The sequence below is a fragment of the Armigeres subalbatus genome, chromosome 2, assembly GCF_024139115.2.
Source record: "Armigeres subalbatus isolate Guangzhou_Male chromosome 2, GZ_Asu_2, whole genome shotgun sequence".
In the NCBI taxonomy this organism is placed as follows: domain Eukaryota; kingdom Metazoa; phylum Arthropoda; class Insecta; order Diptera; family Culicidae; genus Armigeres; species Armigeres subalbatus.
In genome coordinates, this window is record NC_085140.1 from 228,545,706 (window position 1) to 228,572,214 (window position 26,509).

At 38.6% G+C, this 26,509-nt stretch overlaps 1 protein-coding gene across 2 annotated transcripts in view; it reads right to left on the minus strand.

Moving 5' to 3' along the window:
- Positions 1-21,786, minus strand: part of LOC134211831 (homer protein homolog 2) — a 34,193-nt gene extending 12,407 nt beyond the window's left edge. Inside the window, exons 1-4 of one of the 2 annotated variants that reach the window (XM_062689119.1) lie at positions 21,375-21,786; positions 12,236-12,392; positions 1,849-1,980; positions 1,594-1,785 (exon numbers count right to left, since the gene is read on the minus strand). In XM_062689119.1, the coding sequence (XP_062545103.1) occupies positions 1,594-1,785; positions 1,849-1,980; positions 12,236-12,392; positions 21,375-21,379 (486 nt within the window). In that variant the 5' untranslated portion in view covers positions 21,380-21,786. Of the gene's footprint in view, positions 1-1,593; positions 1,786-1,848; positions 1,981-12,235; positions 12,393-20,525; positions 20,594-21,374 lie in introns of those variants that run through there. The other variant, XM_062689118.1, reaches the window with a different exon arrangement.
- Positions 21,787-26,509: the final 4,723 nt, after the last annotated feature.

Consider the following 26,509-nt stretch of genomic DNA (forward strand, 5'->3'; position numbering starts at 1 on the left):
GAAGGAGATGTTTCCGTGCAGTGCCCTATACTGTGTCATCCGCGAAAAGATTAATGTTGCAAAAACGTAAAACCCGTCCCATGTCATTAATATCTTCTTCTTCTTCTTCTATATACATAAAAATGAATTTCTGTCTGTCTGAACCTTATAGACTCCGAAACCACTGAACCGATCGGCGTAAAAATTTGTATGCAGAGGTTTTTGGGGCCGGGGAAGGTTTTTAAGATGGTTACAGACCCTTCCCTCCTTCGGAAAGGGGGGCTCCCATACAAATGAAACATAAATTTCTGCATAACTCGAGAACTAAGCAGAGAATAAATCAATTTTAAACGAAACGAAGTTCGTCGGGTCTGCTAGTACATAATAAATAAAACGGGCCCTAATACACTTCCCTGTGGAACACCAAGATTGCTTGCCATGGGATTTGAAACACAATCATTAAAAACAGTCCTTTGGATTCTGTCAGACAAATAGCTTCTGAACCAGAGTGTATGTATTTAAGAGTGGCGACACTGTCAGAATTGAAACAGAATTCATCTATCATTCCCATACAAAATCGTGTTCCAAACGAGCAGGAGACCTGTCAAATGCCGCACATGTCGCCACTCTTAATTACATACACTCTGTTCTGAACCTTTCATACGCAGAACCCGAGATTCCAAAGCGCTTGATTTTTTCCAACAATAAGGGCTTAGAATTTGTTTCAAAGGCGCGTTTAAGATCCAAAAATATAGCCATGACAGTATCTTTACACTCCATGTTTTCTTTCCATTTGGCTAATACTAAGTTCAATGCGTTCAATGGTCTCACAAAAATGTCTTTCTCGATATCCCGATTGCTCTTGAATTAACAAGTTGTAGATGTAGATGTACTGGAACTACTGTGACATATTTATAATAGCAAAATGATGTACCATCGAGCTATTCCGGTCCAAAAGTATAACCAAAACTCCGAAAAAGGCTTTGTTAACACCAAGATCAAGGAAGGTTTAGAAAATCATAAATAATATTTGTCTCTACCTTGAATGAATGCAGATGAATCACTTTTTGAACAGGTGTGATCAAAAATTTGAAATATGATGAAATATGAAAAAATCCGTATCAATTTCAATTCTGAATCAGAGTCAGACAAGCCCAATATCTGATATAGTTTGGGATCTGACTCCAATCCAATCACGAAACACACGGCGGTAGTGCACAAACGATAAATGTGTACACAATCGTTTTGCGTCCCACGGGTCAACGAAAGATTATAATTATAATAAAATTACGATGAACATGTCTTGAATGTTGTGGCTTCTTTGGTATATATTTCCATTAAATAATTAAAGGGTCCATTCACAAATCACATTACACTTTAGGGGGTGTATATCTATCTAAGCACGGCTTATACAAATTTTCAAGCTTGTCCTTACAAAAAGTGTTACTAGGTGGTGAGTATTAAAAGTGTTACTAGGTTGAATATGGCCAATTTCAGCGTTATGTGAATGAACCCAAGCTGATAAAGTATTCAGACAACGAGCTATATCTCGTGATAAATACTGTCTCGATATGAAACGTCATATACATTGTTGAAATCAATATGTTTACTTACCGTTGGTACATTACCAGTTACGGTAATGGGAGCATCAATGTTGTTAGGGTCGAAGCTATCGCTGTTGGACATCGAAGAGCGCGCTGTAACTGGAGATGCATTCGCGGAAGTAACCGTTGAGTTTCCATTGGTAGATGCTTTGTTAAGGGCATTTTTTGTTGCCTCCTTCACTTCTTGAAACTTTTCTATAAACTGTAGGGGCAAGCAAGGTGTCGATGTTAAATTACTTATTATTTCTTACCTTAAAATAATTACCTTGCCAAGTTCCGCCTCTGACGCGAAACCCAAACCATATACGGTGTTAGCTCGAACGTCACTCCATTGCCCGAATTTTTGTGATGTTTGAGTAAACGTCATATTAGGAGTTATAGTCGAATTAATTACCGCCTGGAATTTGATAAACGTTGTTTATATCAAATTGTAAAAGTAATGAAAGAAAAAGTAATGAGAGTAATTAACCAGTCAACACAAAATCTTATATGATGCAACATAAGATGCGAAACTGGAGACGATAGTACATGCGGAAGTACCTATATGGCCTTCACTTTAACATCTTATGTGACATCATATATGATCTTGTGTTGACTGGGTAAGCTGTACCACGATTTTCACAGTAATTATCCTTTTTCCACTCGTATATCATGTTATAGGCATGACATAACTATGCCAGAGATAGATATAAGAACAAGTGCATAAAATTGTTAAACCAGTTAAACCTCTTGAAATCGTACAATTCCATTCAATTCCACCACTTGATTGTATCTTGACAGATACGTATTTCGACCTCAACAGTAAGGCCGTCTTCAGTGTTTCGTACCTAACTCGACATCGACGATTTATTGATAAAATCTGCAATCTACCTGAAAATCTCACATAATATTCTTTATCTATATACATTGCTAAGGAATCATTAAGTGGACCCTATCCAAGTAACCGTCAGTGCATATATAATGCATGAAAAAGTGAATTATTTTGCCATTTTTATGCGGGATGAAAACTCAATAACCCATGAACGATTTTTCCAACGGATGTACTGACTACGTTCTCTACTTGAACAACATTGAATTATTCAGGGTTGCAAGTCCAGCAGATTTGCGAGCAAAGACGTAAGATTTCCAATCCGGAGATGGCGAGTTCATTCTCGGTCCGGTCTAGGATGTTTGCAGCAGATATGCATCCTGAACAGAACATGAGGCAAGAGCGTGCCTTGGTGTTCTTAGTTTTGAACTCTGAACACAGTTCAGTGTGCACTGGGTTGGTACGCAAGTAAAACGATCATGGTAACTAAGATTCCTTAGATTTGGAACTATGCAAAAACATACGAGCATGCTTGATTTCTATCCGTTAGATGCCCACGTGTTTTCTATTACTTGACGAAAAATGTATAGCATGCCGTCGCTTGAATTTGTTTTCCTAGGATACAAGTTGCTAAGTTAGGTAAGTGCTCTTGAACAGTGTGCAGTGTTCAGAACATTTTGAACACGAACACTCGTTCTCGTGTTCAGATGCATCTCTGGTTTGCAGGTTGGAAATTTTCTCGACGCCCTGGGCATAGCGTATCCATTAGGGTGGTTCAAAAAATTGATTTTGCTCCACAGTGCTCATCTGATTCTTTACCATGTTATGAGTGTCTTCTGAAAATTTGAGCTCATTTGGATTAAAACTGATTTAGCACAAGCCGTTTCAAGTTTGCATGCAAATTAGTATGGGAAGTTTATTTTTCATTATACTGTTAATGACGTTTCCCCATTAAGCGCAGGTTAAAAGAAAACCTACATAGCTTAAAGGAATACTCAACAGCTTTCACCCAACGAAAACCGCACGTTGATTAATCGCCCCAATAATTAGTAATCGATTTTAAGACAGGTTGCGAATCTTTAGTCATGATCGTTAAACTTCTTTGAAGGCATCACTGAAATCTGCAGTGCAACATAGTAGCCTGAATTTGTGTGTGCTATCTTTCGCGCCACGAGCAGCAATGTTGCCTGTTGATGAGTTATGCAATTAGCTCCAGAAACCCACGGTATAGATTAAATTCGATTACTAATTATTGGAACGATTAATTGAGATGCGGTTTTCACTGAGTGAAAGCTGTTGAGTATTCCTTTTAGCTACGTAGGTTTCCTTTTAACCTGCGCTTGATGGGGAAGCGTCATTAACAGTATAATGAAAAAATAAACTTCCCCATACTAATTTGCATGCAAACTTGAAACGGCTTGTGCTAAATCAGTTTTAATCCAAATGAGCTCAAATTTTCAGAGGACACTCATAACATGGTAAAGAATCAGATGAGCACTGTGGAGCAAAATCAATTTTTTGAACCACCCTAGTATCCATTGTACTTGCCACACAAGGTACATTATCATACAATGGCGGCCATAGAAAAGCTTTCAACTAATAACTGAGGAAATGCTAATAGAATTCTAAGTTGGAAAGCAGGTCAAGTTCCAGTTGGAATGTAGAGCCATTGGAGAAGAAGAAAACGATACAATCGAACGAGATAAGCTATGGCAGCTAATGCACGAATACAGATTTCTGGATAAGCTGATACGGTTGGTCAAGGTGACGATATATCGGTTGATGTGCGTAGTTTTCTCGAGTTTCTTCGAAACTGACTATCTACAATACGCTCTTCAGGCCGGTAGTCTTCTACGGAAACGAAACCTGGGCGATGCTCGTGTAGGACCAACGCGCACTAGGAGTTTTTGAAAGGAAAGTGCTGCTTACCATCTATGATGGTGTGCAAATGGTGGATGGTACCTGGAGGAGGCGAATAAAGCACGAGTTACATCAGCTGTTGGGAGAACCATCCATCGTTCACATCGTGAAAATCGGACGACTGCACAATGGTTCGAAGGCAGCCAAAACCTCAAAAATCTAAATTCGTACTTCGGTCGGAATACTCGGAATTATATTTTCTCATTTTATAGAATACTTATGCGATTAAAATTCAAAATTTCACGAAGTTCTGTTGAGTTTTGACATTGTTTCATCATTTTAATTTGAACATGATTGTTGATTTCCAATCAAAAACGCTGTTTGACAAAGCGTTTAGATCAGCATCGAACGGCTTCAATTACATCGCTAACCCCAATATTATTTTAATACTGCATTATCAGGGTCTTAAATAGTATGCCTATGTCAACAATAGGTGACAGAACTCAACTTAAGTTAACTTTATATACAAATTTATTCAAAATACTCACATTTGTTTTATTGAAGTGCTCCAAAAGTATAGGCGCAAATGCTCATTAAAAGTTGCGATAAGCTGCTTTTTTTTAACGTTTTAGTTTAAAATGTGCTTAGTGTTTTTTGGTCTGTTTCTATTTGAAACCTTACAAATGCGTATTTTTTGTTCACAAGAACCTTAAGAATGCCTTTTTCTAATTATTAAATAGAAGTGTCTTGGGGACCGTACACTAATTACGTAAGCATTTTTTCTGGGTTTTTCAAACAACCGAAAAATGTGAGATTTTTCCCATACAAATCAATTTTTATTTATATGGAGCGTAAGAAATATGCAGACCCCTCCTCCCCCCATAAGTGCTTACGTAATTAGTGTACGACCCCTTTCTTCCAAAATTTGCTCATAGCATCCGAAATTCTACCAATTTTAGTTTTTTCCATATGAATTTTATTGTTGGAATTTTGTTTCTGTCTCTTATTCCGAAATATGTAATTATGCTGAAAACTTTTCTATGGCATATGAAAACTCTTAGTATTGGATATAAGCATGGTTCATCAATTTGCAATCAAAGTGATTCTACCTATAAAGAGTCAAGTTCTCATGTTTGAGCTCGAGCTAAACTGTAGAACACTATTCTTGCCAGCCATAGACAATGTTGGTACTGATATTTGAATTGTAATTAATTGTAATTGAACAGAGCACAAGCCGTTGGAAGTTTGTATGAAATTTACTACGACAACAGTAACTTTAGTCAAGAAACAACGTTCCGCAGCACTGTCCACTGACCTTTTAAAATATATTATTACGTTGTGAACAAAAGAACTTTAGCAAGCAAATAGATCGTCTTTTGTCTCGTCTTGTCTTAGCCCATGGACAGCAATTATTTTGATAAGAAAATTATTTAGAGCTTTTTTGTGAAATATCTTCACTTGACATAGGACGAGTTAGTACTACCCCATTTAATTCCACCACTTGAGTCAAAGGGGTGAGGATAGAGGATGTCGGAAAAGTGTCACGGTCCATACAAAATTTTCATAATTATTGGATCTTCCCTTAGAAGAAATAACAAATATGTTTTTTGTCTTTCTCGTACAACAAAGCTGTACCGAAAGGCTATCGTTTCACTCCAAAATCGAACCTTTTATAGAAGTCTCCATGATGTTATATACCAACCTGACCAATTAGTCATAACAATTTTATCAATGTGTGTTACAAATAACAATACTTGAAATAATTTTGTTATACATTCTCTGTCAAAAATGGATGAAAGAAAATTTCACGATCGTCATAACTTGATTATAGCGTAATGTATTATGCTTATTTTACAGAAAAACAAAATTGCCAACATTTTTGGTAGATAGGAATTGGAAAAAAACGAAGTTACTACCTACAGTATAACTTGATCATACATTCAAAGTTTAACCAGCTGGACAAATTTATTTGCCTACATTGTGGATAATCATAATCTTTTCAATAACATAATTTATTTAAGCTATTTTCATCAGTATTGTGTAACACCTAGAGTTATATTTTTGTTCAATTAATAAGATATTTAGTAATATTTTTGTTAAAACTAGAAGAGTTACATTTTTTTGCCTTTCTCGTATACTAAGTATACGTAAAGGCTATATGATCACTCCAAAACCAAACTTTTGATAGAAGGCTCGGAGACCCATAGTGTTATGTACCAATCGACTCAGCTCGACGAATTGAGGTGATGTCTGTTTGTTTTTTTTTACAAGGGAGAATGCATTTACACACTAACCCAGTACACGTGCATTGTAGTTGCCAAACTACCACACGGAAGTGTACTGGAGTGTCGGACTCGACCATACCGGTAATACCGACTAAACTCCCTTGGGCTCCACCATCGTTTCTCCCAGGAACTACCTCGCAGTACTACTTCTGGGGGGATGGCAGTACTAAGCGTACTCGCTCATTATCGCTCACACAGGCACACAGGCTCGCACACCATTCACTCCATTTGAGTCTTACTTGGATGCTCTCCCGGGCGCTCCGCTGCCATGCCTCGAGTTGTCAATAGCGGTAACTGCCTGGGCCTACAAATATTACGCTACGACACTCCTGCCTCAGCACAAGCAGATCAATCACACCACTGCCGAAGCAGACCACACGCTACCCTGCCGAAGCAGGGACACTCCCCATGCACCACATGTGCACAACTGTAGGTGTGTGGGTACAACCCACTGCTACCCTGCCGCCGAAGCAGCTTCTCCAAAGACCATTCGCTCCATGTGACCCTTTTCGGGTGCTCACTCTAACACTCCACTGCCATGCCTCGAGGTGTCGATAGGTCCCTCGACTCCTACCTCAGCATGTGCAGTCCATACTCAGACTTCTGCTGCGCTTCGAGGTGACAATAGCGGCGACACGCTATGACACTCCTGCCTCAGCACAACCAGATCACTCACTCCCTGCCGAAGCAGCTCACGCGCTACCCTACCGAAGTAGGGACACTCCCCAACTCACTCTAACACTCCACTGCCATGCCTCGAGGTGTCGATAGCGGTATGTAGGGACAAATCAACGATACTACGCTACGACACTCCTACCTTAGCATGTGCAGTCCATACTCAGACTTCTGCTGCGCTTCGAGGTGACAATAGCGGTGACGCGCTATGACACTCCTGCCTCAGCACAAACAGATCACTCACTCCCTGCCGAAGCAGCTCACGCGCTACCCTACCGAAGTAGGGACACTCCCCATGCCAATTGGCACTCTCGGGCTTGTGCTTTTGAAGCGGCACACAGTCGCTTTGATAGAGTCTGCTTACGGGCACTTGTGGTTTTTTGGGAGGGATTTTAGCAGAGCCCACTGCTAAATCCCACCACGCCCTAGGCAGTTCTCCCTGACTCGCAGACAGCTGGGTAGGGGTCGTCAAGCCCTTGGACATGGTCCATGCTGTCCCTGCTGTCCCTGCTGCCCCCGGAAGAAGGAAGAAGGAAGGAGGAAGAAGGTAGAAGGAAGAAGAAAGAAGGAAGTAGGAAGAAGATAGAAGGAAGAAGGAAGAACGAAGAAGGAAAAATTAAGAAGGAAGAAGGAAGAAGGAAAAATGAAGAATGAAGAAGGAAGAAGAAAGAAGGAAGAAAGAAGAAGGAAGAAGGAAGATTAAACAGGAAGAAGGAAGAAAGAAGAAGGAAGAAGGAAGATTAAACAGGAAGAAAGAAGAAGGAAGAAGGAAGAAGGAAGATGGAAGAAGGAAGAAGGAAGAAGGAAGAAGGAAGAAAGAAGAAGGAAGAAGGAAGAAGGAAGAGGGAAGAAGGAAAAACGAAGAAGACAGATAGAAGAAGGAAGGTGCAAGAAGGGAGAAGGAAGGAGGCGTAAGGTGAAGAAAGAACTTCTCATTTTTCACTGTTTTCTTTTTTTGCTAATTCGGCCTAATGGCCATTCGGCCTAATGACCGTTCGGCCTAATGACCTTCGGCCAAATGGCCTTCGGCCTAACGGCCTTCTGCCTGATGGCCTGACACCGTGTTGAACTATACACGGTTGGTTGGTTGATTCGCTATACAGACGTGGTCCAGCATGCTTACAATCAAGGGCCGCATAGCAATTTTGAACTGCCGAAGCGGGCCGCAGTACATTTCCAACATTAGATTTTCATTTCATGTAGAATTTTAAAGCTTTTTCAAAATTATTTTTAATACACCTATTTCACATTTGAATAAAACTTGTTGTGATGAGTCTTCTTCAAATAACATACTAGTAAGCACATTTTATTCTACGGGTTTTATTACCGTAGCTGACTTTCAGTTGATTCTAACAGAAATTTTTGTGGTAGTGGACTTGGCACGAGAAACAAATTTCGCATAATGTCGCCCGATACTGAGATTTTGAATTTTTATTGAAAGATTGTTAATTGTTCACTACAAAACAGTAACGATTCCTAATTATGGATCGACTGTACGTTTTATTTATATTTATTGAACGGCTACTCAGTCTTACAATTTTTACAACGAGTTTATTATTGATCCGACGTTTTGCCGCGGGGATTATGTCTTTTTCAAGGGAAAACACAAAAATATTTTAATAATTTTAATATATATATAAGTAACGATTCCTAAACATCATTCTATCGGTTCAAGGACTGTCAATATGCAAAATTTGTGCGCGTAAGTTTATGGAATAATGAGATTGATTTGACTCTGATAATTTTATTTCTTATTTGGGTAATCAAAATATTGAAATCTCCAAATTCTGTGTCATTGAATAGATAAAAAGTAAGATGTCGAGACTCCACTGATCGTAACTTGTCGTGTCAAATAACGTCAAACATATTTCGGAGCCAGGTGAACTTGCCGGCAATTTTGAATAGAAATTGAATAAATCTGAATTCCGCACTATTTACCGTGTTTCCAGATTTCCGATCAATTGAAATTTACTGAAACTTTCATCAACTAATCAGAGCATGAACAAAAACTTGACTTCGTTAAAAAATTTAGGTAGTGAAAAGTACGTTGATATTCAGCTTATTTTCTGGAGTTAAAAAACAATTTAAATTATGTCAAATCCTAACTTGTATTGAAAGATTTTTCATTTCAGAGCAGTGTATGACAACATTATTTTGATCTCAAGTCCAACATTTAGTTCGTTTGAATATGTGAAAAAAATGGACGAATTTCCTATTTTCATAGCCCGGGGCAATACCATTGCAGTTGTTTTTTTTTTAAATCTTTATTAAAGAGACTTGCAGCCCTACGCTGGTTCGTCTCTGGGTAACCATTACTGTTCATAACAGTCAAAACATAAAATTAAATAATTCAAATACATTCAATGTTTTATGATTTTCTTCTACCCATTCAATCCATTTATCAACATAGTCGTACGGCGAGGGCTCATCCAAGTAATCCGCGCTGCTTGCATGCTCCATTGTATCATCGATCTTCTCTGTGCAATCGGACTTCTTTCTCGGTTGTTGCTCCTTTTGTTTTTTTCTCTTCTGTGTAGCAGGGCCGATTGGCGGCTTGGTAGGAATTTTTTCCTTGCTTCATGGGAACGGCTCGGTATGGATGCACTTACTTCCTTTGGTTTGTCGGTTGGTCTGGGTGTTGGGTTGTCGTTGGACGATACAGATGTCGGTTTAAAAACTGCTTCATTGTTGGACTTGAGTTTTGCTTCCTTCTTGTATTGTACACAAGTACTGCCTGGATGTAGTGGTTGTGCACAGTGTTTACATGAGGGAGGTTGGTTACGATAAGTAACCAGGGTTTGCTGTCCTTGTATGGTGACGAACGATCGGATGTGATTCCGAAATGTCATAACCGCTATACGAACACCTGATGAGATGTTTTGATAAAGGAAATCTGAACCCCAACTCAGCTCCTTCACATCATGTACATCACCGTAGTGACGTAGAAAAACAGCAATTTCTTCATTTGAAACACTCTCGGAAAGGTCATGGACCTTAACCTCTGTGTATCCATTATCGATTTGCAATCTAATGCCGTACTTGCATCCTTCCATTTCCATCTCGTGTCGGCCATCGTGCTTCTTCACAATATTTTCTGCCGTAGCCAAATCAACACATTTCACATGAGCGCATTTCAACGAATGATTAATCTGTAGGCGCTTCACTTGATTAGGTTGTAATCCTAGGACACGATGCACAAATTTATGAATTTCTTCATAACTAGGTCGCCGAGGAAAGTTCTTTAAGTCCAGCTTAAAAGTGTTTTCTCGCGAGTTTAGGGCCATATCATCACTGTGTGATTGCTCACGAACGTAGAACAGTTGTGTAAGCGCACTAGAAAACACGTCCGACCGATAGGAAGACAACGAATTTCCTATTTTCATAGCCCGGGGCAATACCATTGCACGTAACATCTGAAGTGATGAATCAATCGTGATGCTTCTTAAACATGCTTCTCAAACACCATAATGATGTGAACTTGACAGATTCCCTGAGTAGCACAAACAATTGGGCATGATGAAAAGCATTTGGTGACATCTAATGCGTAGCAACGGGCCACATGAAGTGTATATTCTGAAATCCTTCGCGGGCCGCAGCAAAAGGCTTCGAGGGCCGCATCACTGATATACAGGATCACTGCTATACAGCGTTTGCAAGAGCCGTAATGTAGGCAATTATTTATGATGTGTATCACACTAAGGCGAAACCAAACAATTTAATCGAGAAAGGCATCGTCACCGCTAGGTGGATTAATTTGGGTTTATTTTTTTTGTATGTTAATATTTCTTATTTAAATGTCTAAGTGTCCAATAATCGTTTCCACATGATGTGTGAACACGATGTTTATTTTACGCTTACTAGCTTAAGGTGTCTTTATTTATTATTCGTTCTTTTATATATATATACACCCAGGTTTTTTTTACACGGTTTGGTTTAGTCGTTTAAGACCTTCAGCGTCAATTAAACAATGAGTTAACCCCACGAAAAAATTCACAAAAAATCAAAGAAAATTCAGGGAGTATTTAAAAAGCTGTGAAAGTTCAGGTTAACCTAGAAATTAATGAATTCCAACCGTGTAAAAAAAACCTGGGTATATATATATATATATATATTCCGATTGTAGATTTTCCTTATTTATTCAGACGCTTTACTTGTTTATTAGTTTTTAAATTATTTTTTTATTTTTTGCCTTTCTCGTATACAAAGTAATATGTTCGATCCAAAATCGAACTTTTTATAAGAAGCCTGGAGACCCATAGTGTTGGTACTTTTCAGCAGCGTAATAGCATTAGAGTTCGGAAATAGGGACTTCCAAACCGAACTTTTTTCCGAAGTTTTATCTGTCAAACTAAATGTGATGCGTTGTTAAGCGCATCTTTATGTGAATACAGCGCACTATTTTCGCGGTTGGTTAAATTGCCTATATCTCGAGAAAAATCCATCATCGGTAAAAAAAGACTACTAACTTTTATCCGGATAAACAATAAAAAATTATCATCGTATTCTTGGATATATTGCTATGCAGAGCAATCAAGGCAAATAATTCTTGTCATATTGTGTTCGGGTTCTGATAAAGGCTTGTTGCGCGGTGCGTTTGTCAGTAACGAGCTCTATTGATAACAGAGGGTATATTGTGTATCGATCGAATATAAGGCTCGCTGACGTTTAATCATCTTTCTTTTTCAAACAAATCCTATCTTTTCTGTTCGCGTACAAGAGAAAAATGATTAAACATCAGCAAGCCTTGTTGATTCCCTGGTACGGATTGTTTTTCCGCAAGGAAAAGCAACAGCTCCATTTACTTTACATAGCAGGCGTTATTAGAGTTTCAAACTTGCTAGCTCTGTACTGCTCAAGGAATTTCAGTAGCAAAATCATTCCTTGACCATTCCGTGTCCTATCTATTTCCGCAGTACTTATCAGCAGTAGAATGCTAGCCGTGGAAAATCGATGGGGATAACTTTCTCTTGCGAAAACGTGATATACCTAGTTTCATTTTACTTTGATAATGTTCAAACACTTACCTTACTGCCTTCTACACTTATGATGCGGTAGAGATTCCGGGAAGAGTCATAAAAAAAGCTGACTGATATAGCCTTAGAACTAGCAGTTATCCATGTCCTTTTAGTTTTGGGATCTATATGGAAAACATGAGCATTGCAGGAGAATATTGGTTGTTCCCTAAAAGAAAAAAAGGAAAAGAAAACATTATTACAATAAACTATTTGTGATCTAGGGAGCCATAAAAATCATCAAATGGAATTTCTGCTTATGGAGGCAGCAGGTGATATTGGAGCTTGAATCGATGCTGCAGCTGCTGCTAGGTTTTGTGGTTCCAACGGTGGAGGGAGGGGATATATGGCTGATCAAGAGATTCGGGAGAGTCTGGTGGAAGCTTTCCTCCAGATTTCCAGTTACCCTGCACGATTTGGACAGCCCTTGGTGGTGGCCCAATGTTTGTCGACACCTCCATATTGTCGTATCTATCGGTTAAGTGGGAGCCGCCACACTTGTTGCAGCGCGGTGTCACATAGCAATTTCGGGTGCCATGCCAAAGTTGCAGTATGAGCCACCCGATATGGTTGTCATTAGAGTCCTATAAGAAGAGTAACGTCATGTGCCACGTTTGACAGGTCTCCTGCTCGTTTGGAACGCGCATTTGTATGGAACTGACAGACGATTCTGTTCCAATTCTGACACTTAGAGATGTCGTAAATTAATCGATTACTTCGATTAATCGATTCATCATTGTGATAATCGATTAATTTTGAATCGATTATTACCCAACGATTAATCGATATAATAATCGAGAGGAATCGAGGGTAATCGATTAGTTACTAATCGATTAATCAGGATTTTACGACATCATAAGGATGTCGCTAATTAATTGATTACTTCGATTAATCGATTCATCGTTATGATAATCGATTTATTTTGAATCGATTACTATCCAACGATTAATCGATTCAACAATCGACAAGAATCGAGAGTAATCGATTAGTTAATAATCGATTAATCGGGATTTCACGACATCTCTACTGACACTTGACGACACTGTTATTGTAGTCACTGTAGTTGTCATTAATATTAATATTAATATACTATATATCGCTATTGTCTGATTTTCTCAAAATTGCACGCGGCGAACCCTTCATGAAAGGTATTGACTGTTTCCTTGGTAACAAAACGCGCCGACCATTTTTTAGGCACTATCAAAATCGTCGCCAACATCTTTATTCTAAAATAACTAATATTCTATTAGTAAATAATGTCAATCTGCAATAAAAACAGGGCTCAATTTTGGGAAATAATGTGATTATTGAGTATATAAAATTTTGTTCACAGTTGATTTGGCAGATCTTATGGCCATTTCTGCTGGCGACGATTTTGGCGTCAATTTGTTTTGCGACGATTTCAAATCGTCGCGGCCGATAAGGTGGAAAATTGATAATACCGCCGCGCTTTCTGCACCCCGTTTACTTGATTCTTATGGGTGAATAGCATTGCGGTGTATCGTTTGGCGCGGCCGTACCTTTCGACAGTCATTCGCCGCGTGAAGTTTTGTGCAAGTACCCATTTGGGAACACTACAAACGCCGCGCAGTGTATCATATCCAGAAAATCTGACAATACTCAGGTTGAAAACCGGAATGGGAGACTATCGAAGTTGGATTTTTCTCGCAATCCGTACGTTAAACCTAACTTCGCTAGTAGTGCGCTAGTCTAATTAGGCCCTAATTAGACTAGCGCGTCACTAGCGAAGTTAGGTTTAACGTAGGATTGTGAGAAAAATCCAACTTCGCTAGTCCCGTATTCCGGTTTTCAACTTAATCGAGTATATAATAGACTTATGCAGGGGTTCATCGAATTCACTCACCCGACGGATTTTGACATTTGAGCGGGTCGTCTTCTCGAACAAAAGTTCATTTTGCGTTCATTATGCGACCCGCTCAAACGTCATAATTTCTTGGGGGAGTTCATTTTGCGTTAGTCTATAGCCCTGTTTGTCTGTCCGGTGACCTGCCAACCAGACGCAGCACGCGGGGAAATTCTCACAAAAAATAATATATTTGACACTTCAATTCTTTTTTACTATCAGATACAGAAAACAAAACCACTGACAACCTTAGACAACCAGACACAGCATTTGATGAAAAAAATCACAGACAACAATGATCAATCAATCAGTCAAACAATCACAGACAGTTTACAATGTTCTGGAAAACTCCGATGTGAATATGTACATTATGTGGAAGAATTTGATTTGAAAACGTATTGGAGGTAACCGTTTTCCTTCGACGGGACTCGAACCCATGAGCCTCAGTACGCTAGACTGGTGCTTTTAACCAACTAAGCTACAACTCGAGCAGCACACATCGATCACAGTAGTTTATATATGATCGGATTCAGTCACAATGCAACCAGATTTGCTCAACTTGTGCTGCTTGTGGAAGGACCTTCGTCAAACTTCGCAACATAGCGGCTACTGAATGAGCCCGAAATTCCCCAATTGAACGCATAGTCGAAGCATTCACAATCCATTTCCCAAACCAATGCTGTTGGAATATCAGGTAGTGTGCGTCAGCTACACTTAAGGCCCGATGCCCACGTAGCGTCTTTTCAACGCTGCGTGCACACGGCGTTAAAAGGACGCATGTGTGTTTCGGGAAACAGCGGTAACGAAGCGTCGCCGCACCGATGCACACCTGCGTTTTTTCAACGCCAAGTGCACGCAGCGTTGAAAAATCTCTACGTAGGCATCGGCCCTAAGATGGTAGCCCTACCAGCGCGATATACACGAAAGAAAAAAAGTACCCAAAATTGAGTATTTTTAAACTTACTTTTGAGTTATTTTTTCTCTTCTCTTTCATCCACTCTTTCTTTTGTTGTCAAAATCAAAAGAGCCAAACAATCCAACGACGCCAGTTCAATACGGGAAGCCAATTTTGAGTTTTATTACCTGAGGTCGAAATTGAGTGAATTAAACTTAAATTTGGGTCAATAAATTTTCCGTTGGGTACTTTTTTAACATGGGAGTAAAGGCAAACTACTTCGACCCTACTTACTCAATTTTGGCTTCCCGTACGGATGTTCGAGGTTGGGTGAATTAAACTCACTATTGGGTAGTTTATTTCTTCCGTGTAGGTAACACAACCCTGGTAAAATAGTCTACTAAAGCCTTTCAAATATACCACAAAAAAATGGAGAAAGAAGTAACCGAGAACGTTATTTTTGGCTACCGACCCGGCAACGAAATAAGGACTATGGTTGGAAACTAGGTACACGGAATGTTTCTGGAAGCGATTGGCCCAGGATTGAGTCCAGTGGATACCCCATTCGGCGTAGTATCTTCGAGGAGCTGTAGCCCATCAAGTAAGTTAGTCACAAAATGTTAGTTGTTTTGAATAGAATATCAATATGATATGTAACCAATATTCTAAATTTTCTTGTGTATAAAATGTGTAAAATATGTTCATTTTTAAATGTGACGTGTTCTACTTATCTACGTAGTCATACGCCTACAGTTCGTAGAGCCGATCAAAGGCTGTCCCTTAATTTTTTTGTGATGGTTTTAGCCACTGCGACCAGTAAATTGATCTATTGTGGTAACGTGCAACTTACCAAATGACATAAATTGCTCTTGCGAGAAATTGGCATGTAGGGGTTGTCTGAAACTCGATTAGACATATGCACAACATGTGATAGATTTAGTTCGGAAAAGGTATTGGAGGGTAACCGCCACTTCGGTGGGCTTTGATCTCACGACCCCAGTACGCTATACAGGTGCTTTCTCTACTAAGCTACGAAGGACCTCCGTCGTCCTCCGCAGCTCCACTAGCCGAACTCTCGCAATACATTTTCAGAACTAACTCTCTCATGTGTATTTTTGTACACATGCCAACCAAATAGGATGAGTATTTAGTATTGTCCGGCTCCTACACACTTGCTTCATCAGCAACGGCGCTCAATGAAGTAGGGTTGTGTGAGGTTGTGCCAGTTTTTTTCTTTTTTTTTCCTCGTTTGTCGGGTGAAGATCACTGCGTCCAGATTTTAGGACTATTGTGATATACCCTTTTGCTGTGAAATACGCAAGTTATCTCAGTAACATGTTTGTCACTGAGATACCTTGGTATCGATTGAACTCAAGACCATCTATTATTGATGAATAGAGATCCTGAGTTACAGTATGTGACTCCCCCATTCTGGCGAGACTAGCTTTATGAAGCCAACCACGTCCTTGGGGGATAAGATCCATATGTCAGCAGGCCCTGAAAAGGGCTTGCTGAGAACTTTGAACCTACGTTGGGTGAGTGCACTGCAATAGCAGAGGATGTGTTCTGATGTTTCTCTCTCCTCGTCACAGAAGCGGCAATTTGAGGTTTGGATTGCTCCGATCTTTTGTAGATGGTATCTGCAGGGGCAGTGTCCAGTTATTAGACCGGTGTAGATGTTGAGATCCCTTTTGTTGAGACCTAATAGTTGTTGGGTTTTCTTGGGGTTAATCGTTACGAGCCTTTTGGATTGGCTCGTATGGGGAAATGCATTCCAGTTGATGTGATTTGACTGACCATATATTTGTTCAGTTCCATTTTTACAGAGCAGTCTGAGATCCCGCAGAAGGGCTCAGGGCCAATGAACCTTTCATTAGATCCATTCCTGGCTAGCTCATCAGCAATCTCGTTTCCCTCTAGACCCGTATGTCCTGGGATCCAATATAGGTAGACTCGATTGCGTATGGATAAGTTTTTCAAAGCCAGAATGCATTCCCACACTAGCTTTGAGTTACAAGTGTAGTTATTAAGCGACTTAAGTGCCGCTTGGCTGTCAGAGAAAATACATATTTTTGCAAATCTATACTTTCTCCTCAGGCATAATAACACGCATTCTAATATTGCATATATTTCCGCCTGAAATACTGTGGGCCACTGTTTTAAGTGGACAGAAATTTTTGTTGTAGGGCCATAGATTCCGGATCCTGTCAGATTATTCATTTTCGAACCATCTGTGAAGAAATTTATAGAGCCTGTTGGAACGCTGGGTCCACCTCCTTCCCACTCCTGGCGGGAAGGAATGAACACATCGTAAGGTAAGTCATAATTGACTACCGTTTCCATCCAGTCACTACAAATTCCTATTGCGGGATTTATGGCAAATTCATTTAATATGCTGAGGTGACCCGTAAGGTCTCCCGACAGCAGTGTTTTTGTTCTCTTTAACCTTAGAGCACTGTTTTCCGCTTCCAGCTTTATGAATTGATCTAACCGGGGCAGGTGAAGCATTGCGTCTAGGGCCAAAGTGGGTGTACTACGAACTGCACCAGTAGTGATGGCTATGCAAGCGGTGCGTTGGATTTTGTTGAGCTTAGCCCTTGCAGCAGCCTCATTAGTTTTAGGCCACCAGACAAGGGAAGCGTAAGTTGTCCTGGGACGGACAATGGTTTTATATATCCACATGATCATACTTGGTTTTAGGCCCCATCTTTTACCAAGGGTTTTTGAACAAACCCAAAGTGTATTGAGACCTTTCTGCACAACTGATTGGAGATGAGAGTTCCAATTAAGCTTTGCGTCGAGTATGACACCTAGATATTTTACTTCACTTGAATAAACTAATTGTGTTTGATTCAAGAAAAGGGGTTTCAGTTGTACCTTTCTCCGTTTGGTGAAAGGGATAATGAAAGTTTTTGTAGGATTTATGCCTAGTTGATCCTTTTGACACCAGGAAAAAGTGTGATTTAGGGCAGATTGCATTCTTTCCACGATAACACTTTCTAATTTGCCTCGTACAATAATGACAACGTCATCAGCATATCCAACCACTTCGAAGCCTCTTCTCTCTAAGCTGTCTAGAAGCTCATCCACCACCAGTGACCACAACAAAGGAGAAAGCACTCCACCTTACGGACACCCCCTTGTTGCTTTAACAGTGATGTATGAACCGCTAAGCTCAGAGGAGATTTTCCGATTAGCTAGCATAGCATGTACCCAGGTAACAATGCATGGGTCGAATTTTCTCCTCAACATTGCTGACCCTATAGACGAATAAGAAGCGTTATCGAATGCGCCCTCAATATCAAGAAATGCTACAAGAGCCATTTCTTTTGCATTAAGTGTTTTTTCGATTTTTTGAACTACCGTATGTAGTGCCGAGATCGTAGATTTTCCACTTTGATAAGCGAATTGGTTTTTTGACAAAGGCATTGCTTTCATAAATTTGTGATTTATGTACTCGCATAGTACCTTTTCCATAATTTTGAGCATTACAGAGGATAAACTTATCGGCCTGAATGCTTTGGGGTTGGTTTTATCAGTCTTGCCTGCCTTCGGAATGAAGACAGCCCGGATTTGACGCCAATCGTTAGGTATGTGCCCCAAAATCAGACTCGCCTTAAAAATCTCAACCAAGGATGGAACCAGTATTTTCTCCTCTTTTTGGATCAACGCTGGGAATATTCCATCCATGCCAGGAGACTTAAATGGCTCGAAAGATCTCACAGCCCTCTCAACCCTGGCCCGAGTGAAAGCTTCCTTTGCAACCTTTATTGCGTCTTTTTTAGATCCAGAAACCCATGATTGGATCTCTTGTGGATCTGAGACAGCAATTCCAGTGCCTTGGTCGCCGATGCTCGACTCAGGGATTGAATCAGGGAAGTGGATCTTTAACAATTCGCTCAGTGTATCGCTAGGCTCTACAGTGAGCGAACCATCTGTCCTTCGGAGGCTACCCACACCATTGGAGTGGTCTTTTGAAAGAGTTTTTTGGAGTCTGGCCACTACGGGTGTATTCTCTATGCTTTCACACATTAAAATCCACGATTTCCGTTTGGCTGACCTTATTTCTTTGTTGTAGTTCGTCAGGGCCTTTCTGTATAGGCTCCAATCGCCGGTTCGCTTAGCACGGTTGAACTCCCTACGCGCAGTTTTCCTAAGCTTCTCAAGAGTTTTATTCCACCATGGAACGTCTCTACTCGAACTAGTTGATTTAGTTGGACAGCTCTCTTGGTAGGCGTTAAGGATTTTGTTTTTAATGGATTTGGACGCATCTTCCAATTGTGTTATGGACTTGATGTGACTTTCTATGATGTACTCTTCGGATCGTAGGATAGCTGAGTAGGATTCCCAATCAGTTTTCTTAGGATCTTTAAACGTTTTTTCCATCGTTGTGCCAGTTGGTCGTCAGATCCGACCCGACCATATAAGCGAAGAGATCGTGGGATCAAAGCCCATCGAAGGGGTGGTTATCCTCCAATACCTTTTCCGAACTAAATCTATCACATTTTGTGCATATGCATAATCGAGTTTCAGACATAGTAATTATTTTCCACCCCGGGTGGCTTAATACCCGGCATATAGGCAATTAACTTTGAATGTAATGTAGGGGTTGTTTTATGAGCCAAGAAAGCATTAGGTTATCAGCATAAGCTAGCTTGAAGCACTTCAAATTGAAGATTACATCATTCACATACTCAAAGGAACACAAGTGGTCCAAGATGGTGGCCTTGAGATACTCCGAAAATATCTAGGATTGGAAATGATATATGACGATTTTACCTGGGATGTATGGCAATTGGAGATATTTGATAAAGAAATTATTCTCTCAATTGATTTTATTCTGTCAATTGAGATATGGGTTATTCGGAAGATTGTTGGTCGAAAAAAAGAAAATAGCAGGGAAAATGTTTTTCTTACCTTCGATTGAACATATATTGTTTTGTTGATGTCGAATTCATGCTTGCTTGAATTGTAGCAAATTTCGCTAATGTTCAATCGAAGGAATGCGTTTTTTGTTATCAATTGAATAGACAGGGTCTGTATTCAATTGAAATCTACGTAGGCTCAACTCACGATCGGATTAAAGCGTATAATAGACATTGAAATTTAACGGAACTGGAAAATACCATCGTCAGGCGGAACTATAATATTGCTAAATTTTCCTACAACGGATCCCACATCATCCAAACTAGTTCTCCATGAAGCGTCAAAAACATTCTCTTGATTGAGAATGACTTCAAACCTTCGCGTCACCTGATAGGACTAGTTATCCCTGGACTAAGTTGTACCGAAAGGCTATAGGATCACTTCAGAATCGAACTTTTGTTAGAATGCCCGGTGACCCATAGTGTTTTACCAATCACTATTGAAATTTATCACGATTGGTTCGTAAAATTATTATTTCTATCTGTTGAATCAGGAATCTGAGTTTCCCTTCATCAACTTTACATGGAAATGCAAAACTAGTTTGCGTGAAGAGCATTACGGATTTGTGATTGCCCCCATAATTTATACAATACACATTTATATGAAATTTCACTCACAGGAAAATCGTTTTTGGTCTCACAGCAGCCACCACGAAACCTGCATTTAGCATCCATGTAAACTGAATAAATATCTTGAAAAGTCCCTTGCCTGGAAAAAAAAATCATGGGAAAGAATCATTTTCATTTTAATTACTTGGACTGGCGCAAATTCAAGCAAGTGTGCAATTGCTATCTTGATCTCATACGGTGCTCTGAATTGACATTTTGAAACGACATTGAACAATCGTTTGCGATCTTTAAAAAATCCAGCAAAACATGACCGTCTCCATATCTAGATATCTGGAATGAAACTTATAAATGTAATATCAAATATTATATATGCCATTCCCTAGTAACATTTTAAGTTTTATAACGCTTTTGAAGTCCATAATTTACTCTACAAGAGTGTGATAAAACCAAAATGTTACTAGGGTTCATGGCATCAAAGTTTTCAATGAACACTACAGAATAAAAAAGAGGACACAGGAGATTCTTTTTAATGAATGATTTAGCCCTTTAGGTCCGAAATACACAGGAGGTACACTAGACAAAATAAAAGGAGAACTTTTATTTAATTCTACAATTTTTTAATCCATATCATCCAGTCGTGCTTGGCTCAACAAATTTATTACTGACCTAGTTACCTATTTATATTTCCATTTACATCATCAAAATTAATCATATCCTTGTTAGCTTCAATTAAAAAATAATTCAAATTCCCGGGAAAGACTGCAGCTGAGCATTATTTTTCTTTTGAGAATGGGTGGAGCGTAGGAAATAGAACGTTTAAAAAACTGTAGACACTTCTCCTCAGTTACTGTATAAATGATATAAGATGTAATTATAATAAACATGTAAATTACTTACCCCATTGTGAAAAACTGTTGGATGCGACGTTTAATTGTACATTTAAAAACACGAAATTCTAGCCAGTAATTTTTGTAAGACAAATTTTACACAGTTGAGATGTATTCATGAAAAATTCAGACACAATTTGACAGATGATACCGTATGCACTCCCATTCACGACGTTTACTAAAATATCAAATGATACTACCGAAATCTGGTACGATCATAGTGTTACTCGTCTGTAAAAATGGTTATTTTCGGCTTCTATAGATTAATTGATACAGCACATGTTTTATTTTAATCTTTGATGTGTTGAATTTTACAATACGTAGTTATTGTTGCACTCCAGTTCCACTATTTTTATGATTTAAAATTCATATCTACATCACTGTTGTATATCATTCTGATTTATGTATGCTGTCAAATACTGCGCCGAATCTCCTTTCCATTATTTGTCAAACTTCAACCCAATGTCAGAGTGATGGCAGCAAAACACGCATGTACACGGAATAAAATTGATGACCTGCACTCTGAAATAAATTTATGCTAAATAGGTTAAAAGTCATACTAACTGGCTATTCGCCTGGTTGACCCCGTATTAGTTTAAACTTGGACAAAACGAAGATAGTATAACTTCAACTTATTAACATATAGTATAACATCCCAGTATATGGCAATAGTATAAAGGCGTTTTAATGATTTTAGTTTTGTTTTTGTTCTGTCAGAAACAATAAACACAAAATATTTCTAATTTCTTTCGTAAAATTTAGGTCGATTTAGGTTTCACCAATTATATTTTATCACTTCATTTAACAGCAGAAAATGAAACTGAGCCACATATAATATTCTATAACGGAAGTGAAAAGGCAAATTCGATGATGGGATCACGCTCGGAGTAATGATTCGGCACGCCAAATCCGCGAGATCCTGGTCTTCCAGATTCCGGCGGAACGATGATGACCATCTAATGCTGAGTATCGCAACGACGGTATTCACGCCATCGTAGCATCGGTAGCATCGTAAAACGGGTCCTCGAACTGCTTCTCGGTTGGAATTTCGTCCTCCGTCGCCACTCTTGGTGCAATTGAACGGCATCGATCAATCAGTCCCTACTGACGACACCGTTCCGCGTCGGTGAATGGATCCAGATCAGAGATGCCAGATTTGAAGACATGTCTTCAATTTGAAGACATTTGAATCCCTGTGAAGACATTTATTTCGTGAAGACATTTTGAAGACTTTTCAAAATATTTTAAGACTTATCTACTTATTTGAAGATACTTGAAGACAATCAATAAGCCAGCGAGAGAAAATATAATTTTATTTCTTAGTTATAAATTCTGCGACTTCTATATATGGTTGGGGTTCAGCCAAATCACACCAAGCGCCAATGAAATATTTCCTATTTTTTGCCAAGTTTTTCATGTAATAGATTCACTTGATGGTCAAAAATCGCATCGGACATCGTTCAACGCCATAGCTGAGGATCCCTTACAACAAATGTACGCATGACTTAACATGAAATACTTTCCGTTTGTCTTTTGCGAACAAAATATCACAAGTTAGTCAAAAAGCCGTTTGGTGCGGTTTGGCTGAATCCCAACCATATGTAAATTATGCAAAAAAAAATACAAAAGTTATAATAGTCTTTGTCTGGGGCTCAGAATCTCAAACATAAAAATACATTCTCACTAGCCGGCTGATAAATGCAACGCGTTTTAGACTTCATACGTACGCACTTAACTTGGAGTTGGGCGCTGGTTAAAAAATTCCCGATGGCGTGTATGTAAAAAGGTATTTCGATCATTACATTGGAACGCAATTGCCGTTTTATTTTACGGCAAAAATATATTGAACTCTTCTATGACTTGATTTAATCTATTCAATCGTTGAGCTAGAACCTGATCTTTTTCTAAATTCCTTACGAATTCATTTGATCTTTTCGGTATGCCCATGTGACTTTCGTTTAAATATTCGACGGGAAACTCTTTGAATTTTCTGTGAATTTTTAAAAGAATTTCCGATGAAAATTATGAGGAATTTCTTGTCTATATTCAAGAGAATTGAAATTGTAAATTCAGTATAAAATTTAAATTTAATAATTTCCGTAAAAAAACATAAAAAAAATCCTCCAAAATTTAAACGGAAAATTCATCTTGATTTCCACAATTCCCACAATAAATCCCTTTTAATTTCCACAAGAAAATTGCCCCAATTAATTTTTATTAAAAATTCTTACGAATGACAATAAGAAGTTGAAATTATGCTGGTGTTAAATGGGTAATTCTCATAATTTTCCAGGTAAATTTCTACAGGAAAATCCAGCTAAAAGAAATCCAGAGGAAACTTGCTACAAACTTTTGTTAAATTTTTCCTTGAATTCCTTTGATTATTATTCTAGAAATATTTTTGGACATTCTTCCAGTATTTACTTTGCGAATTCCTCTATGAATTTCTTCAAAAAATCGTCCTTGTATTCTTTCTGTAATCCCTCCAGGAAATTGTCCGGAAGTTTCAGGGATTTTTCCGAAAAATCCTCCAGAACTTCATTTGGAAGAAGTTCCAGAAGTTTTTCCAGAACTCCTTCAGTAGTTCCTTCACGAATTCCTCCAGTAGTTCTTCCAGGATTTTTTCCAAAAGTTTTCACGGGATTGCGGCGGAAGCTCCACAAGGGATCCCTCCGGAAGTTCTTCCTCTGGAAGAACTGTTAAGAAAGTTGCCGAATGAGTCTCCAAGAACGCCAAGTATACTATGAAATTTATCTGGTATTTCCTCCAGGATTGCTTTCGGAAATTTCTGCAGCAATACATCAGGAAGCTCCTCCAAGAATTCATCCAGAACTACCTCCAAGAATTTCTCCAGAAGTTTCTTCAGGAATTCCACCGGAAATTGATTCTGTAATTCCTCAGGAATATCCTTCAAAAATCCATCAGGAAAATCCTTCAGGTATTCCTCCAGAAAAAAACATCTGGAATTCATCCTGAAGTTTCTACAGGAATTCCTTCTTAAGTTCCTCCAAGAATTCCTCCGGAATGTTTTCCTCAGTTTCTTCAGTAAATCCTTTGGATGTTCCAACAGGAATTCCTCGAGAAATTTCTTCAGGAGACTTCCAGAAGTAATTAGAAGCTCCATCCAAAAGAAGTTATAAGAAGCTCCATCAGGAATTTATCCGGAAGTTGATCTAGAAATTTTACCTTCCTTCAGACAATTCTCTGGATGTTTCTTCAAGCATTTCACAGTAAATTTCGAATCCCAACAGGGTATTCTTTAAAAAGAAATTTGAAAGATTTCCAAGTGAAAATTCAGTTAAAAATCCGCCTCAGTACAAAATCCAGGGGAAACTCGTCATAAAAAAATTAAATAATTTTAAAGAATATTCGCTTGAATTCTAACAATTTTTATGTTCAAATAAATATTATTCCACATCAGTAAAACAAGGAGATTAATGAATTTACAAACCTATTGGATTTTGAAATTTCTCGCTAATAATCGTTATTTTAATATTGAAGACATTTGAAGACATTTTTAAACGACTGTGAAGACATATGAAAATATCTTCTGGCATCCCTGATCCAGATACCAAGTGTCCCACAGACACCGATGCTCAGCAATCTTGTCGAACACCAAATTCGTCACGCCGCGTACCATCTCCATTCAGTACAAAGCATTACCGCCGACATTTTTCATATAATTTTAAGCCAGAAATTTCGATCTCTTCCTGCCATTTTTTTATGGCGGATCGTGCTGGCAGACCTCTGTTTTAAAGTACCTATAAAAGAAAAATTTCCCGTCTGTAATGTTCTTCATTAATATGCCATTTGTTTTCTTCAGAATTACTTACGTTTAAAGATATGAATGATTCGCCATAAGTACGCCACAGATCTTTATATCGAAAGTAAGATTTTGAGTGTTTCAGTATATAAAATACGAGAAAACATGTCTCCCTCTCAAACAATCGGAATACAATAGCAAATATTCAAGCAAAAATCTGCTTTAGTATAAACTTTAATGTTTGATAGTATACTTTTTATACAAGGCTATGTATTAATGTTAAAAATCACTAAAATGATTAAAGTTTAAACTATTTTCGTTTATTTTAAATTCTGAGTGTGGGTTCTTTCCGCATAGTTTATTTAATATATTATCAATTCAGTGCAAAACCGAATTATAGCAGCTAACGAAGTTGGATTTTTCTCACAATCCATACATTAAACCTAACTTCGGAAGTAGAGCGCTGTTTTCATTTGGTGATGTGCTATACAGCGCACTACTTCCGAAATTTGGTTTAACGTATGGATTGTGAGAAAAATCCAATTTCGATAGCGGCTATAATTCGATTTTCTACTGAATTTATAATACAGGTAATAAACTATATAGAGGAAGATAGTCGCTGCGTTTTCTTTTGTTATCGTTCTCAAACATGCCGGGTTCATTATTTACCACCCCTATGCTAAGAGCTCATGTTTAGCATAGCCAACACCAACACCAACGCCGAGCAACGTACGTCAAATCTAAAAAAGCTTAACATCATAAAACATCCAAATTCAGCTTTCTTCAATATTCAACTTTAATCGGGAATATTCATTAAATATGACTAATGAGTTTAATTGATTCAAAACTTATTTAAATGATCAATTTTGATTTTACTTACATGGAGAACAACAATTTGTCTTTTATTTCACCGTGAAAAGCTTGAGCAGAATTTAAAAATAAATCCTGCTCTTTTATTGTTGTGGATATTATTAATTATCAAGCTACAAACATTGGTGTTGTTGACGATTGTTGACATCTCATGCAACTGACAGCGGTTTATCTGCACACTGTGCCCGGGACATGGTGGCTATTTTTAGGCTAAGGGAGTTAGATAGGGATGTCTATAGCCTGTTATTTACCTGTTATATCCCGTAAGGGAGCTTGGCAGAAGGAAGGTCGTGTGATATGTGCCATCACAAATATTGCCCTCCGCTCGCTTTCAAATCGACTTCTATAAAAACATTCTTCATGCCTGCCGTATCCTAACGGAACTATCAATTCTATACTTGCGCCTCTAATTCTATCATGAACATGTACGTCCAAGTTTGGAAGATGATATAAGCATTTCCATATCATTGTAAATCGTTTAACTTCACGTAGAAGTAACACACACGAAATCA